This window comes from Psittacula echo, assembly GCF_963264785.1.
Source record: "Psittacula echo genome assembly, chromosome: 1".
Taxonomy (NCBI): Eukaryota; Metazoa; Chordata; class Aves; order Psittaciformes; family Psittacidae; genus Psittacula; species Psittacula echo.
The window spans coordinates 40,777,935-40,791,490 of record NC_137735.1 but is presented as its reverse complement, the minus strand read 5'-3'; the positions used below and the strand labels follow the sequence as shown (position 1 = coordinate 40,791,490).

Genomic DNA, 13,556 nt, shown 5'->3' with positions numbered 1-13,556 from the left:
TAAGGCAACTTACAAAAGGCAAGACTGATCCTGAAGCCCTGATCGTGAAGCACACAGTACTGGTGTATAGATAGGAAAGGAATAGTCTCCAGAGGCAAGTTGCAGACACTGAAAGGATGCCGACTTCTTTGTCCTCCCAGCATTGATGGTTCCCTTTTGAACTGCTCTTTGGGCAAAAGGATATTTTTGTTACTGAAAACTTCAAGTCACTCTTGAGAGATTTTTAGGTTAGAGATTAATCTAATTTTGATATTGTCACATGAAAATTAAAAGAAGCCTTGGACTAAATAACGTATTAGTTTATTTGCGGGTTTTATGTATTTTGTTCCCAGCTTTTGCTAATGCAGTTATACTGGGAAGAAATCCAAACTTCACATGCTTGAGAAAGAAGAGTGAAAACTGTGAGCTGTTAAAGTTCCAGAGATCTGACATTTTAATTAGCTGCTATTAATCAGTAAGTTAAGCAAGTTACTAACATACTGTCACTTCAGCATGGTATTTAAATGACTTTTTCCCCCCTGGCTTATACAACCGTCAAACTTTTTTAAAGTTCATAATGAACTGTGATATAGACCATGTTTTCATCTTTTTTGGGTTCCTTTCTGAGAAATCTGAAGTTTTACATGAAAGTTAGGAAACCCTGAGGATTTCTTGGCAATGTCATATACTCAAGTAACATTTTTTCATTTAATGTCTCTTTTATTTAGTGGATAAATATTACACATATTAAAAATGCTAATAAAGGTACTGATAAAACAATAGATTCTTGGCTACAGTTTTGGCCAGCTGATGTAGTTCAGTTCAGACCTTTCATTTGAGGGAAGCTTAAGAACTAAGTTCTGAAGCTACATCCCTGTTTTGAGAAGGTCCCTTGATGCTAATACTTGAGGGTAGCTATCTCTCTAGATGCCTGGATGAGCAGTTTGTTTTCAAATATTTCTTGGTGAACTGTTTCAAACGAAATGGAAAAGAGAGAAGAAAAGGAACTGGTTGGAAGATTCCTCTTTGCTTGGTGTAAAATGTGAATGTACCGTGTAGGGATGTTTTTTATATTCATCTGTTTTTAGCAACCACTCTTAAAGGCATATTGAAGGATAGATTCTTTCAATAAGCTTAAATGTATTCCATGCATTTTCACAGGCCATCATCTGGATAATAATCTACTGTAAAGGAAGTGAGTTCATTGCTAGTGATTTATGTCAGTGACAACTGACAAAAAGTGAAACTTTTTTCTATCTGTGATAAAATGAGGAAGTACAGTTTTGGTTCACAAACAGGATTCTCAACTTGAATGTTTATTCTTTCATCATCTTAATTAAGTTTTGTTTTTTATATAAGATTTTGGAAAAGAGAGCCTGTAATTTTAGCAGTTTGCTTTATTTTTGATTTGCTTCAACCCAGACATCAACAAAATGAAAAACAAAATAAAATCAGCTGTTTCGTTTGGCTGAATACAAACACCAGTTTTTGGCAAATTGACTTCTTCCAAAAAGTTCCCAATGGGTATATGTGGATTCCTGCTGATGTATAAATGTGGCTCTGGAATAAATATTTCGTTGTGTTCTGTAAGTGATGAGTTGTCCTTTTAAATAGAAAATATTTTAAACTAACTCATTGAAAATCTGCTCAGTTCATGGCTGAAGAGTTTTTGAGTCTCCACATCTGCCTCTGCTTGATTCCACAGCATATATTGACAGGAAGTTTCGGTTGGCTTTAATATAGGAAATCTCCTCAAATTTGTACGAAAAAAGGCTGGCATTAATTTGACACTTGTCATTGAGAGAGAGGGTGAATCAATGGCAAGGGAGGAAGAGGGCTGTGCAGAGCTGTGCTCATAGCAGGGAAGCATTAAGTGTAGTTCTCCTTGCCACAGGAATCTCCTTACCGTGGAAAACATTTTATCATTTCAAAGACAGAATGTGTTTACACCAGAAAATGAATGATAAAAGGCAATATTAATGATTGTAGCATTAGTAGTATGTTGTAAAAAGAGGGAAAGGCGGTCACTGGGAAGTGTGGTAGCAGTGATTATATGCATCATTGAAACAGTTTTCAGAAGAGTAGTGTGTCTGATTTGCCAAATGAAAACATAAAAAGGAGAAGGGTGTTGAGGTTGAAAGTGCTACTTTGGGTGTGGTAGAAAAAAATGTATTATGTTTTAATTAAAGAAGTACTAAGGTAGACCAGTCCCAAGAGCATGACATAACCTGAGTTTCAGTTATTTATCTGTCATTACTACACTTTCCTGTATCTTGTAATGTTACTACAGTTCCCTAGGCTTATATTGTTTGTCTTGAGAATAATAATAGTATCTCTGAATGTGTGGAGGTGAGGGTGGCTGCATTTTTATTAAATCAGATCATTATTTGCATGCTCAGCTCCAGTTTCATATTAAACTAATTATCGTCTCAGAAATATGGTGCTACATTATATAATATATAGATCAGAGTGAACCTGAGAAAGCAATAAAACGCATATATATGACCTGAGGAAGTTACCTTCTTGGCCTCGGGTGTGCAAACTCTGCTTGCATATAGGCACTCTTCTCAGCTTTACAGTAGGAAGAAGGATGGCCCTGTCACTGAATCACCATGTGGGGAATCAGTGACATAGGTTGTTCCTGGGTCTGCCTCAGACTTTAACTGTGAATATTTACTATCTTCATATGTAAGAATGGATATATTTAATTTTTTTTCTTCTGTTAGGGGTCTTGCAAGCTAAATCTAAATTTGCTGGGAGCTGTGACAGCTCATATATTCTTTCTCTGTAGGATACACATCATGAAGCAGTGCTTCCAGTGCAAGAGTGACTGTGCTGTTGCATAATGTTGAATCATACATAGCTAAATTGATTTTTACAGGTTATTCCATCTTTGTTATGCAACAGCCACAAAGCCAGCTTCTAGACCTAGTTTAGGTTGAATTCATTTAAAAAAAAAAAAAAAGAAAAAAGAATTAAAGAGCTGTTATTAATAGGCAGGTTCCATGAATATCCTCTTTGTTTTCCTGTGATGGTATGCAATAATGGTACATGGTTATATTACATCTTAGAATGAAATAAAAAAAAAAATAAAAAAAAAAAAAAGAAGGGGAGGGAAAAGCCTTGTGTTCTTACAGCTGTTAGAACCCCTTCATTTTGTATTTCTGGGCTTTCTAAAACTGTACCTATGCAGCTGTAATTTTGCATAAACTTTGTGGAGCTGTTTAGTGCCTGTGTATACCATGTTAGTAACACTATGAGCTCTTTCAAGAGATCAGCTTGGACACATGCATTAATTATAGAAGACCCATTGGTTCTAGGGACTGTTAGAATTACCATTCTTGATGCAGTTTATGTGAATTAACTTATTTAAGCACTGAAACAAACACTTCAACAGTATTAGATTTTTTTTTCAGGTAATCTTGTTCCATAGTAAGTCTTTTTTTATCCTAGCAGGTCATTCAGTTACTAAACCAAACTGAAGCCTTTTTTATGGTTGTGTTCTGTTGCCCACATGCTTGCTTATTCAGCATTTGTCTCTGATTAATGGTCTACAGCCAGCCTGTTCTAATGTTATATGAAAAAAGCATTCCGGTGGCTGTGGCATTTGGTGATAAGTAGTTAGACTAAATAGAAGATGTACTGTGCATCCCCTGGCTACAGAGTTATGATTAGATTCAACTCAGCGTGCAGAACACTACTGAGGATATTGCTGCTCTGCTGTAGTGATAGAGCAACTCATATCAAAACAGCGTGTGTTGCTGCTTATTTTGCATTATACACTGCTGCATTCTAAATACACTGGACATGCCAAATAGTATGGTCTTGTTTTTTCTTCCTTTTTTTTCTAGACTTATTAAAGTGGGAAGGGAGTAGAATGAGTCTTTCTGCATGGCAAGCCATTGTAGTACTTGCAGCAAGTGATAAAAGCTATAGATTGTTTAAAAACATTATTTATTTTTGTGAAGCTTTTGTTCAAGCCTTCAGACAACTTATTTTTCAGAACCATATGCAGTCTTTCTTCTGCTGAAACACATTGATGCCACTGATTAACCTCATGATGTATATTAAAGCAACCACTTTTCTCCACACAATGTGTTTCTTCTCCATGATGCTTATGTTGGAAATTCAGAAGCTGCATTTTTAATATTTCAAATGGATGAAAAAGGTGAAGGATACATTACTCTTATCTATAAAGCACGGGCTGTATGATTTAGGAATTTACTACTGTTTGAGAAAATGCACATATTTAAGATGTAAAGCACAGTGTCTTGATTTAAAATGACCAAAATGAAATGAGTGATATAAAAGTTACAATAAGCAGAGTTGGATTGTTCCAACTGTTACTTGCACAGTGCACCTTTTCTGCTAGAACACAACTGCCAACAGCAAGGACTAGGTTGAAATTTGAAGTGATACAACGCCTAGATACCTGCAGGAATTAATCTTGAGAGCACTGAGCTTATTTTTAATTCTTGCAAATAATTGACCTGGCAAACAATAGTTTATTAAAGATAAACAAACAACATATAACAGCTAATTCCTTAAGTATAACAATAATAATTTGGCAGTCCTCTTTGGATAGGCCAGCTGATTTTTCCCCACTCCTGAACGAAATTCTTCATTACTTTTAGGAACTGTGGATTCCTGTGAGGCAGCAAGACCTGGGTCAAGTTGTCAGAGCTTTGGTGCTGTGACCTGGTATTTCTGTCACCCAGCCTGATGTTGTTTTTTCTTGCTCTACTACCCATGCTGCTACATCCTTCTGCTCACACTACTGCTCTAATCATCTTTTAGCTGCCCTGACTCACCATGTGTCTTTTGCTTGCAGTTTCTGTTTCTTTGTATAGAAATGCCTCTCGAACATACGTAAAATGAGTACATTTCAGAGGTTCCCATTTGTCCCTCTCATCTCCTCTCCAGGAAATGCTTTTCCTTTATCTACCTCCTACTCAGTATGGGATTTCTTTTTCTTGAGGGGTGGGGAAATGCATCACTGCTCTAAGTATAGATCTCATTTCTGTGTTAGCAACAGTTTATTTTCATTTTTTTCTCTCATGTGAACGATAAGCAAACAATATTCTAAAGATTCAACTACAGTACAGTATGAATATACCGTTTTAATTTTTTTTAAGGAGCATATTCTTCTCTCTTTGTTTTTGTGGGGGTTTTTTGGTTTTTTTTTTAAGTTCCTATGGTTTGGTTTGTGGTTTGTTGGGAAAACAAACATTCCATTCTGGATGTGAGCCAGCAGTCAAATAACAAATTTTAAAGTTGCATGTTTTTCTCCCTTTTTCTCCAAACCTATTGTCCTTCTATAAAGCCGTTCCTGAAAGGAGAAAAAATTTAGTTTGTATTTCTCCTGCTGACCGTCATGCTACTGTAGCAGCAATACAGAAAGGACAATAACATATCTATCCCACTTACTGAGAACTACATGGTCTTTGAAAGAAATACCTGTGTATGCTACTGTCATCTCAAGGTTAATAAAATAGTAGAAATTTTAATGCTTTCTACCAGAAAATGAGTGAATTTTGGATTGTTTGTGTTCTGTAGCAGATTGATATTGAAACAGTAATAAATAATTTTTACTATATATTTAGAAAGAAATTATTTATTCTTACTTGCAAATGTATTGCTCGGGATTTCCTTGACAGGGTTTTTTATTTTTCCTAGTTGCATAAGGTTTGACTTTAGCTGTGTCTGTAATGCTAAGGAAAAGCCTTTCCTAATACTGCCTCAGACCTTGACAGAGGTATGAGTTATGTAATAAATAGTTAAAATTATCGTAAATCTTACTGCAATGGCTGTTTCTAGGCAGAGTAGAGGAAAAAAAAAAAAGTATTTCTGATCCTGTTTCCATTGATGTAAAATCAATTCAGTTTCTTGCCTATAAATTAGGCCTGTGAAGTTGTACAACTAATGGGATACTTTGAGAAGTCTGGGAAAAGTGGAATAGAGTTGTGGTACATTTCAGTTTCTGATAAATGTTTTATTGACTCTAAGGAAAAATATAATTCCAGCAATTTATCCCCAGTCCTCCTCCTATTTCTCATAGAGTTCAAAGAAATTTAAGATTGTGATCAACCTCAACAGATGGCCAAAGTTGTATCGATCATACATCTGAGGCATGCTGTCATTTCTTTCTTGACTATTCATGGATTCTACAGTTCCCTGGTTTGCCTGTCCCATTGTTTCACTACTCATACAATTAGTAAAATGTTCTTATTAGCTATCTGAAAAACCGTAACACTTATACACACAAACACATTTTTTACTACTCGGTTAGTCCCATTCAATATGAAGACAATTATTTTCATGTAACGCCTGTGCAGTTTTAATTTTCTCTCTCCATAAAAAATCAGCAAAGAAAATTCCTTCATGCATTTATTGAATTGAAGCTTTCATATGTTTTACAGAAAATTGATATTAACATGTAGACTCACAAAAAAAACCCAAACCAAACCAAACCAAACATTTGTTCAAAGTAAGCACTTTCTTTTCTGGTATAAAAGGAGAAACTAATTTGATAAAACAGCTTCCTTTTTCCCTTTTTTTCCCAAGGACTAGTCTGTACTGGTCCGTGATATGACTCTTACCTAATTTTAGGTAAAAATTGCTCACTTACATGTATTCTAAAGGTTTGAAAATGCAAAATTCGCAAACAAGATGAGGATTCCATCAAGTGTAGATTTTCCAGAAGCTGAGACATTCACTGTTTAGTGCATTTATTAAACCTCCTCTCTGTTCAAGATAATGTAACCAGTATCTTAGCAGATGTGCTGCATCCTTTGTCTCTGAGGATAAGTAAGGAATAAAATGGTTTTGTTTATATTCAAATAGAAATGCACTTCATGAAAAAGCAGAATGTGGTGGCAGTTTGAATTGATAACCTGTTATACTTACTAATTGAAATAATATGCAGTTCATCTCCGCAGCGCAAGATGGGAAAAGTATATACAGGCATGCATTAGGGAAATTCAGATATTTTATAGGAAATAGTACACATTCCTTTAAACAGAGCAGTTGTTCTCTTACTCTTGTATCAGGGAGCATAAAAGGTTATGGTGTAGAGGTTTAGGTGGCAAGAAGGTGGAAGATGATGTCTGACCTTAATGCTTTTATTCAACTGATGATCTTTATTTCCACTTTTACACTTCTTTTCTGAAGCTGACGTGACTGCATTAATTTTGAATTTGTATTTCTCTGTCTACCCTTGCTAAGAAATACAGTCAGTCTTCCCACCATGGGACTTCAGTTTTGTAGTGAAATATTGCTCTAGGATAAGATTAGGTATCTGTTCTATCCATGAGAACTTTCATGTGAGAGAATGGGCTCTGAGTTTATGTATGATGTGCACAGACAATGTTGTACTAGACTCTGGATGGAATATTTAGAGGTAGTAGACAAAATTCCTCATAAACTTCAAAAAAATAACAAAAGTATTTTATCCAAAATAATAAGATGCGCTGCAACTGAAACGACTTACTTATTTGTAGTTTTGTATGTTAAACTCATTTATTTAGTAAAGCGTTTAGCACATCATAGAGAATCCTTTTTCCCTGTTACAGCTGTTACTGGATTAAAGCATGCATGAATGCTTGAAGTAAAGGGTGTGCTTAAATATTTTACAGAATTATAGTCTTGACTTGGTGTGACTGTGAAGTCTTCCCTGAGTAAACTAATAGCAGTGAATATAAACAGTAAATAATTCAGATTTGTACACAGTTCCTCCCTACAGACACTGAATAGCTTTGTTCTTCATCTGCTTAGTTTCCTGTGTTAAGATGTCAAGCAACTGTTTAACTTCTTTTAACTTATATGGCAAAGCCATTTTTTTTAAACATGGCTGTTTAATTATAAATAATGTTTATCTCAATTATAAAAAACCCCAAAACAAAACCCAGAAGACCTTGAAACCAGAACTTATTTCAATGTGTTTTGATGTTTTTAATTTTAAGCAAGGTCCCCTGTCTATTTCATGCTGAAGCAGTGCAGAACAACCGTTGCATGTGCGAATTGATTTACAGCTGATAGATTTTGCCAATAATATCCCTATTCTCTTTATAATTATTATACCTGGCAACTGTACCATTGTTGCTAATCCAGAGCCATTATTCTGCTGTTACACATTTGTACCAAGTACACAGAATGGTTTTTTATTCTTTATTTTCTTTCTCACCCTAATCCTCTGTCCTTCATGCCATCTGTTGTTCAAGAGGGTTTATTCTCCTTCTGGTGTATCTGTATTTAAAATAAGCAGAAGATGCTTTAACTGAGGTGTCCTTGAACTATCAGTTATCACAAGTTGTCAAGCATAAAACTTAAAACCTTTAGGGCTAGGTATAGAGTATATTGTTTCCTAGGAGACAGTAACATCCTTGAGTGGGGCTAAAAAAAGCCTTACAAAGTGTCTGATATTTGGCTAAGCTAGTACTTTATCTGGATGGCTATAATACCTTACTTCACTATTTTGTTTATCTGAATGTCTGTGAAGAAGCATTTTGAGATGGTGTATTAATGGTGCATTCTAACAATAACATAATACTAAGCAATGTAGAGATGTCAACTCCAAAACCATCATAGTGTTTTAAGAAAAAAATAACCAAAATCCAAACATATTTTCAAAATATTGCCTACACTGAATACTGAATTAAAAGTCAGTGTAATAACTCCACAAAGACCACATTGTATGAATTAAACAGTGTTGTTAGGCTTCTCAGACAATGGAGCTTTCTAATGGGATTTTTTGGGCCACAATGAATATGTGTCATTCTTGTGCTTTTGGGTTCTTCCCCTTCTTTCCCACCTCATTGAAAAATCAAAATCCAAGTAACTGAACTAAAATGTCTGATTGTTCTAATATCCTGGGGTCCTTCAATCTGCAATTGCAAATGAGTCTTGGAGAGAGTATCGGGTACTGGACTGATTTTATCTACCACATTTGAGTAAGCCCCTTTTTAAACTCAAAGAGGCCAAAAATTCAGGCTTTTTTATTCTCTTCTTTACAAATATTTAATACCCCTTACGCACTTTCTGAATGGCTGTTTTGCCTTCAGGCAGAACAAATAGTATAAGAGGGCTTATATCTGTCTATTGACAGGCTTAAAGTAGCTTTCTGTAGCCGATAATGGGACATTGAACTCCTTCACACTCCTTTTCGCCAGAATTTTACTCTTGCATTGTGAAGTTTCCCCTTGTCACCCTGGCATTTCAGGTAAACTTTTGGATAGTCCAGCTCCAAATCAGTGTGCAGTGATGGCAATTACTGTCAGTCATCTAGGAAAGCAAATCAGTGACAGAAAAGAGTTTTAATGTGCATATGATAATTTCTAATGCTGTGAGACTTATATATGGATTTTTTTTGTACAAAAGGAACTCCTGAGGCCTACTGATTATCCAAAAGCTGTACTTCCTTTTTTATTTTTTTTTTTAATCCTTATCTTCCAAGCTCTTTATTTCTCTCCTCCTCATAAGAAATAGTCTGGTTTTATTTGACGTCTTTTACAGGAATTAGCCAACAGCTTTCAGTTGGATCCGGTACATGACCACCTGATCCCTAGCTAATCAGTGAGATCTGCAGGGTGAGAAAGCAAGCAAACAAGAAAGGTCGGAGAAATATTCATGGGATTCATAAAAGCCCCCAAGCCTCTGTTCATGCCCTATGTGTTTTATTTTATACTTTTTATATAGTGTTAGAAAAGAGTCACACTTCACAATTTCTAGTGCACTTCATGGCCCAACTTACTGTATAAGTGCAAACGCAATTTATACACTGCAATTGGTCAAACACTTCTACAGAGCAATATGAGAAGGTTCAGCCCATTTTTGAGTTGTTCTAGATAACAACCAAGATATCTATTCTTTTGGCTTGTGCACAGTGATAGTTCTCCATATTCAGTGAGTAAGAGTGGAAGACTACTTTAGAAGTACTTGCTTTCAATTTCATTAGCAGGGGATAATATGAAGAAACTATAGGACTATGAAAAATACTCATCTCCTGAATAGCCAAATGGACTCCTTTAAGAAAAGCAAAGAATCCACCTTTCTTCATACAGGGTGAATAGCTGGCATATACAGACAATTGTATGGCAAAACCATCAGTTAGCAATAGTATGTTTTTATCATACAGGTAATTTATTCTGGAATTTCCATTATATGTATAACTACCTGGATAAATGTCTTATTAAAAGTAAATTAAATCTTAGAATACGTACTACATATGTACTAGTCTATTTAGAATATGTACTACAAGAGGGGCTAAAATTTCTATGTCTTGGGGGTTGAATGACATTAGCTTATTGTTACTGTATTATGAAACAGATTTCGTATGATTGTACTATTGAATTTTAAGTAGTACTCTGACTCATCAGCTGCCTCTTTGATATTATGGTTCCTCCCCATGCTTAGTATGAAATCATAAGGACTCACGTAGAAGCTTAGTCTCAGATTTTGTATTTTGTTAGTATGTTATGTGCATTTGGGGGTGTTTGGAAAAAAAAAAAAAAGAAAAAAAAAGGCAAGGTACTTGTTAGCAATGAAATAGCATAAACAAAGAGTGTTTCATTATAGAAACTTTTTTTCCCATGTAACTAACCTTATTTTCTTTAAGAATTTAAAAGAAATTGCAATTATATGCACAAAGTTTTTAAATAAAAAATATTATTTTATCTGAAAAAAAATCTAAAATTTAGTGGCTACAGAATCTTTAGTTACATATTCTATGTTTTTTAATATTTTATGGTTGTGCAACATGAAATAGAGCAATGAGAGAGGCTCACAGGCTTTAAGAATACCACTGGATGTTTCTGTCATCTTACAGTCACTTTCTCTTCATCCCCTCCTGCAGCTGCTCCTGATTAGCTGAGGATCAGGTGGTCATTTATCAAATCCAGCTGGGAAGTTGATAAATGTCTCTAAAAGAGCTCAGGAAGAAGAAGGTGTTTTCTTATAAGTGGGCCTGGAGGGAGAAAGACAGGGAGGTTATAAGCTGATCAATTGAATGTAGAAGAAAGTGTATTTTCTTGGGAACCTGAGTAGGCATGAAGGGCTTAGAAACTCTGAAGTGTTCATCCTCTGAAAGAATAAGAAGAATAAAAATAATTGAGAAGTGAAGGCTTTTGTGTTTTGATTTTCTTTGAAGTGTTTTTGTGTGTTCTCTACTCTTTGACTGGAAGAGATAGAGGTGTAGCTTGCCTGAGGTGTGTACTAAGCAAGCCAAGTGACTGATGATGAGGAATAACTTGGGAATAAAAGGCTGGAATAGAAGACCTGTTCTTTGCCAGGGAATGAGCAGATAATTTCTTTAGGGAACCAAAGTGACCACTTTCTGAAAACAAATCAGCAGTGCTGAAACGTTAGAAGCACTGAGTACATCTGACTGGTCCCTTCGAGTGAAAGGGTGTTCAAGGAGCCCAGAGCAAAACATTTGGTTTCCTTGCTGTTCGTTTTTGAAAGTTGGACACTCTAAACTTCAGTGCAAAAGTTGGTTTTGGAAAAAGGGGTGGGAGGGTTGCTCTGACTGCTGAAATATAGAGTAACTGAGTAATTAGGTTACTCGTATCAATCAGAAGGAGAATTGCTGGAAATGATCCATTTGTTTATGACTGCTATGAAAGCTGGATTCTGATGCAAAAAGGTCTTAGCTTAATTCACATTTTTATGTATAAAATGCTTTAAGCTGATTGTGTCTCTGGAAAGAAGGAAAGCTAAATGAATTGGGTGAATCCAGAGGGGGCTCCAAGTCCCATTACTTCTGTCTACTTCATATTTTTATATTACAAGTACCAAGAGCATTGTTAAAGACATTGCAAGAAGTTCCTTAAGACGTTCCAGACACAGTGTACTAATTGAAATTCAATCTAACTTATTTTTGTCTTTGTAGTCCATTTTGTGCTGTCAGTTTAAGGCAAATAATTGTATTTTTTCATTGTAGGGAAAGGTGAACATGGAAAGCCATACCCTCTTACAGAGGAAGACCACGATGATTCTGCTTATAGAGAAAATGGCTTCAACATATTTGTTAGCAACAACATAGCACTGGAGCGATCCCTGCCAGACATCCGACATCCTAAGTACGTAATTTTTTTCCTGGATTATTTGATCTTAAGTTTTTATCTTTGTATATCTCTAAATAACCTTCTGGGAGGTCAATCGTGAACCCTCAGGCGAAAAATTGTGGCCATTTCTTTAAATAGGTAATGGAAAACTTATCACCATTGTTAAATCATTTTCACTGTCTTATAAATTGACCTCTCATTTTATGAGTAACACATCAAGACTATAGGAGGCCTCTCTTAATTACAAAATTGTTTTCATATCATTTCTGGGTAGTGATTTTTAGGCAGTGATAAATAACATTTTACATAGTTTTTCAGGTTTTCCTTTGGTAAGAGCTGATCTTTCCTTTGGGGGGCAGCATGACAAGCTACATAAAAGTTTTGGCTAAATGTTTGGACCCGTGTTTCCAAAATGTTTCTTTTGGTTTGTCACATAAGAAGTGAAAGCAACCTAATAGCTACAGCTTATTGTGCTGAAAGCACAGATAATGAGCGTAGAATTGCATGAAAGAGAATGAGCCATGATGAAATATATGCCCAGAATTTGGTGGGGTTGGATGATGGTATTGTTCCTTAATAGCAGTAATATCCTACAGAGAAACAGGATAAAGACTATTCTGGAAAATAACCAGTGAGCTAAAATTGGTCGTGCAGTTCTCAGCAGAAATAACTTTTCTGTAATTTTGTCTCCCATGTACAAAAAGTAAAGCTTTCCGTCTGCAACAAGAAAGGGCACGTATGCCTTTCTAGGCTTCAGGGTCTAATCCTCCAGAGTCATTCTGACCTCTGAAGAGAGGGATGATTTAATTTGTCTCTTTACGTGGCATTTTTCCCCCTCTTTTAATGGGTGTTATGCAACTAGTCAAAGGGGAAAGGTACAGGAGTGTGACAAAGCTAATTTTTAACATGGCTAGGTTTGTATTTTCCATTGGATACAATTCCCTTTATTATAAGGTATGTTTCGGGTTAAGTTAGCTACTTACTTCTTAACCTGTATGATTTTGCTGTGTGAATAAATGAAATTCTTCAGGGAGCTGAATGGAGCTTGAGAGCTTGACAGACGTTCTTGAGGGGCTAAGGTAAGGAAAAAAAAATCATGGCAACTAACACGTCTTGTTCTGCCAGATGTGGAGCTCTTCCTTCACAAAGAATGAACAGTATATGAATGTTTGCATAGTAAGATTTTAAAAAATAATTCTCAGGGGAGGAATTAACAAAATATTTTAAAAAAAAATCTTCTGTTGGAGGTGTTTCATATTTAATTGCCATGTATCATTGTTTTGAAAAAACGCTGGTTAGAATTAAGTCAAATAACTTTTTCTAACAAGCTATATATTTTGTATATTTGTTTGCCTTCTACTATACCAAGATACCTGAAATTATCTGTAGAAAGAATGCTTCCAAAATGTTTGAGGTTTAATGTACAGCTGTACAGCATCACAGCTGTCTTAAATTACATTGTTGGTGTAATAATATGCTCATCAAGCATCATTTCTTAGCAAAACTGCAGAGGACTAT

The 13,556-nt window shown here is 35.5% G+C and overlaps 1 protein-coding gene across 1 annotated transcript in view; it reads left to right on the top strand.

The window, feature by feature from the left end:
- Positions 1-13,556, top strand: part of GALNTL6 (polypeptide N-acetylgalactosaminyltransferase like 6) — a gene marked incomplete at its 5' end in the record, with an annotated part of 488,304 nt that overhangs the window by 183,143 nt on the left and 291,605 nt on the right. The window contains one exon of the mRNA XM_080614349.1: positions 11,915-12,053. Coding sequence (XP_080470475.1) covers positions 11,915-12,053 — 139 coding nt within the window. The remainder of the gene's footprint in view (positions 1-11,914; positions 12,054-13,556) is intronic.